General features: G+C 50.0%; 1 protein-coding gene across 1 annotated transcript; it reads left to right on the top strand.

The window, feature by feature from the left end:
* Positions 1-582: 582 nt before the first annotated feature.
* LOC117859585 (2-hydroxyisoflavanone dehydratase) lies at positions 583-2,023 on the top strand. Its single transcript, XM_034742717.2, has one exon. It carries the CDS (start codon positions 715-717, stop codon positions 1,708-1,710), a length of 996 nt encoding a protein of 331 aa, XP_034598608.1. The 5' UTR covers positions 583-714; the 3' UTR covers positions 1,711-2,023.
* Positions 2,024-4,127: the final 2,104 nt, after the last annotated feature.

A 4,127-nucleotide genomic window follows, 5' to 3' on the forward strand; every position in this document is an offset into this window, starting at 1 on the left:
GGACGTGAAACTTGACGAAGACGGTGGCGTAGGGGTGGATGGCGGGCGGCAGCACCGGGTACATGATGAAGCCGCCGCCGTCGTTGCTGGGCGCGTCGCCGGCAGGAGGAGCTTAGGGTGCACCGCCAGAGGAGTCGCCGGTGCCAGGTGGCGGCACAGATGCACCACCATTGGTAGCAGAGGGCGGCACAGGATTAGCAGCCGAACTGGTGGTGTCGCGGGATACAGAGGAGTCGGTGGAGGACATGGTGCACAACCGGGGGACGGGGAGGGGAGCCGGTCGAGGGATCAAGGGGGAGCCAGTCGAGGAGGGGAGGAAGCCGGTTGGGGAGGTGCAGCGGAGGGTGGGTGGCGGCGACGTAGCAGGAGGGCGCCACCTAGGGTTGTGCGGATCAGGGGGAAGGTGCAGGAAGAGGAGGCCCACGATCTAATCTCGTAATACCATGTAGAGAAGTAGATGGAAAAACACCACACACCTTGATGAGGAGATAACCCTCTCTTATTAGTATGACTTGGAGTACAAGGAATATAAAAAAAGATAAATATATTTTAATATACAGGTAATACGGCCACCTACAATTTCAGCGTCAACTTCCCATTCCCCGATCACAGAAAGACTAGACGACTTTGCTTGCTGCAGCCTGCAGGGTCCTCCCCCTCAACTGCCCAGCAACCACCGCTGCCTGCCCCGTCCAGATCTCCCTCCGCCGCGCGATGGCCGCCGCCCCCGTCGCCCCGCCGCCGGCCTCGGCGGACGACGAGATCGTCTACGAGTCCATGCCCTGCATCCGCATCTACAAGAACCGCGTGGAGCGCTACTTCGGCTCCGAGTTCGTCGCCGCCTCCACCGACGCCGCCACCGGCGTCGCCTCCCGGGACGTCGTCATCTCCCCCAACGTCTCCGCGCGCCTCTACCTCCCACGCCTCGCGGACGGGGCACCCGCGACCAAGCTCCCCGTCCTCGTCTACTACCACGGCGGCGGTTTCTGCCTCGGCTCCGCTTTCAACCCCACCTTCCACGCCTACTTCAACAGCTTCGCGGCGCTCGCCAACGTCCTCGTCGTCTCCGTCGAGTACCGCCTGGCCCCCGAGCACCCCGTCCCCGCCGCCTACGCCGACTCCTGGGAGGCCCTCGCCTGGGTCGTCTCCCACCTCGCCGATTCCCCCAACGACGGCGGCAACAGGGACCCGTGGGTCGCGGGCCACGCCGACTTCGCCCGCCTCTACCTCGGCGGCGAGAGCGCGGGCTCCAACATCGCGCACCACATGGCGATGCGCGTCGCCGCGGAGGGGCTGCCCCACGGCGCCCAGATCCGGGGCCTCGTCCTGATCCACCCCTACTTCCTGGGCACTGACAAGGTGCCCTCCGACGACCTGAGCCCGGAGGCGCGCGAGAGCCTGGGTTCCCTGTGGCGCGTCATGTGCCCAACCACCACCGGCGAGGACGACCCGCTCATAAACCCCTTCGTGGACGGCGCCCCCGCGCTGGCGACCCTGGCGTGCGGCCGCGTGCTCGTCTGCGTCGGCGAGGGCGACGTGCTCCGCGACCGCGGCCGCGCCTACCACGACCGCCTCAAGGCCAGCGGCTGGCAAGGGGAGGCCGCGATCTGGCAGGCGCCCGACAAGGGCCACACGTTCCACCTCCTGGAGCCGTGCTGCGACGAGGCCGTCGAGCAGGACAAGGTCATCAGCGACTTCCTCAACCGCTGACCCGCCTCGTCCTACCGCCGGCGGTGGCGTGTACTCGGCCACCGGATTGAATAACCACAGCTTCGTCGACGATGAATGCTGCCGCGCTACTCTGCTTACTAGTCTACTGTTTCAGATTCAGAATTGTGTCTCTGTTCTTTGCCATTGTTAGGAGGCATTGGTGTTGTATTGCATTGGGAATTTGGGGGGTGATGATGATACAGTTATAGTGTCATACAGATGAATTATAATTGTTGGACGAACAGAAATTGTTGAAACATCGATTCGATCTTCGATTATTATACCTATATGAATCACGTCTTTCTTGATTCTAGCAGCTGCAATTGCTTATGGAATGGCTTGTCAGTTTGGGTAGAAATGCCGGGTTGGGTTTGGATTGCTAAGATACTCTTACAATACAAATAATGAAACAAATAAAAGAAAGAACAAAAGAATTGCCAAGTTCACCTGTTCATACATCTGTCAACTATGTCAACTTAGGCCGGTTCACATGGAAAGATGCCTTTGCATTAAATTTGATGCCCTTTGCTAGCCTCTTCTGACTTCTGCTTGCCATAGCCTATGTTGCGTCCTATGAAGGCTGAAAGTCAATAGCTTTGCATACTGTTTTATATTTTTATGTCTACTTTTCAGTTTCAGAGACGCTAGGGAAGCTTCGTCGAGATAATAAAAAAGGAATTAAGCTTAACTATAGCATCTCTTTTTGTCCCTATTTTTGTTTTTTAATAGCTTTCTCATTCTTTTTTTCTGAGGCTTTTTGTGGGAGCCTTTTCATTTTCTTGTTGGGCTCCAATTTTATCAGGAAAGCCATACGTCTCGAATTCAGCCCAGCTGCCCGCTACCTTCATCATCAATCGGACTCTGGCAAGCATAACTCTTGTGTTGGAGCAACTCTCCAACAGCTGCTCAGGCAAGGCCTTTCTCAACGAATATTCCCACAAATATGCTGCTGTTTCTTACTGCGTGCAGACCTTGATCAGCTGTTTTTCTGGTTCAAAGGGCATCTATTACAGGATTTCTGAAACTGGTTTTTACGGGTCTTCATCCGTGGTAACTTTTCAGGCAATCCAGTCTGGCATGAGCGTATTAAAAAATACGAGAAGACACAACGACTGGTGCTCATTGTTTTGGTTATCTGAAATCTCATAAATAAAAGGATGGATACTCATCCGGTTTCAACTAAAAGTCTGAGTCCTTTCGGACTCCGTAAGCAATGAAGCACTTCTTTTCTGCTACTAAATATATTCAGGGGAGCAGCATTAAAGGAGTTCAATTTAAAATTTACATACGCTGCAGTTTCTCTACTGGCCTCTCATATGTTCATCTATCCCTTTTCGAAGATTCTAAACTAAATTGAATTTCACAATGCTCCCAGTTTTGACAACATCATTTTTTGAAAGGGCCAATTTAGAGAGACTAAAGTTTATTCCAATGCTACATATATTCAGGGGATCTATATGATAAAGTCTCATTTTAGGAGTTTACATATACTAGAGCTCTATCAGCCTCTCATTAATTAATCAACAGTTGATTTCAAACTAAGTTGAATTTCTTAAGACTATACAAAAAGAAAAAGACTGTCCCTGTTTCGACAAACAGTAGTTGACCCCAACACTATGTTTTAGAAGAAAAAAAGTTCCAAAATGCCATGTATGACATTGTTTCGTGAAGCAAACCATGAACATAGATGCCTTTCTTCGATGAGAAAGGACATCTATCAGCAAAAAAGTTTGCAGAAAATGAAAACTCTAAATACTTTGAAGCAGATGAAAACTCTGAACCTGTCCTCGCTGGAGATAGTAGGTGTACTTGTTCTAAAAATACAAGTGTGCTTTCCATAAACACGTACTTAGCAAATGAAAAACTAAAAAAATTGCAGGCAATTTTAGATATTCAGGGATCTGTCTGATTGAGGCCCATTTTAGAAGTTTATATATACCACATTTGCTCCAGTCTTCCATTAACTATTCTACATTTAATTTTTTTAACTAAGTTGAATCTCTTAAGACTATAAAAGGACTGTCCAAATTCCGAGAACTAAAGTTGACTCCCATTCTGTGTTCCAAAATGGAGGAAAAATATTTCGAAAAAAATGGAGGGAAAAAAAAAGTGATAGCAATGCTACAACATTCCTTTGTGAGGCCATCAGAACATCGATGCTAGACTTTTCTTGCACCGACGAAATGGCATATATGCATATATCACCTAATAAATAGCATCACATTGCCTCTCCTCACCACAGATAGTAGGTGTACTTGTTTATCTTGAGAATGCAATTGTCCTTTCCATAAACATATACTGGCATTTTAATATTTGGGAGACAAAGGTAATTGGCCATTAGGAGCTCTGCTAGTGCTCTTTGCCATTAGTGCATGGATGAAAAGTGATTGCCCTTGTTTTAGGCGTGTACTGGAAAT

This window comes from Setaria viridis, chromosome 6, assembly GCF_005286985.2.
Source record: "Setaria viridis chromosome 6, Setaria_viridis_v4.0, whole genome shotgun sequence".
NCBI lineage: Eukaryota > Viridiplantae > Streptophyta > Magnoliopsida > Poales > Poaceae > Setaria > Setaria viridis.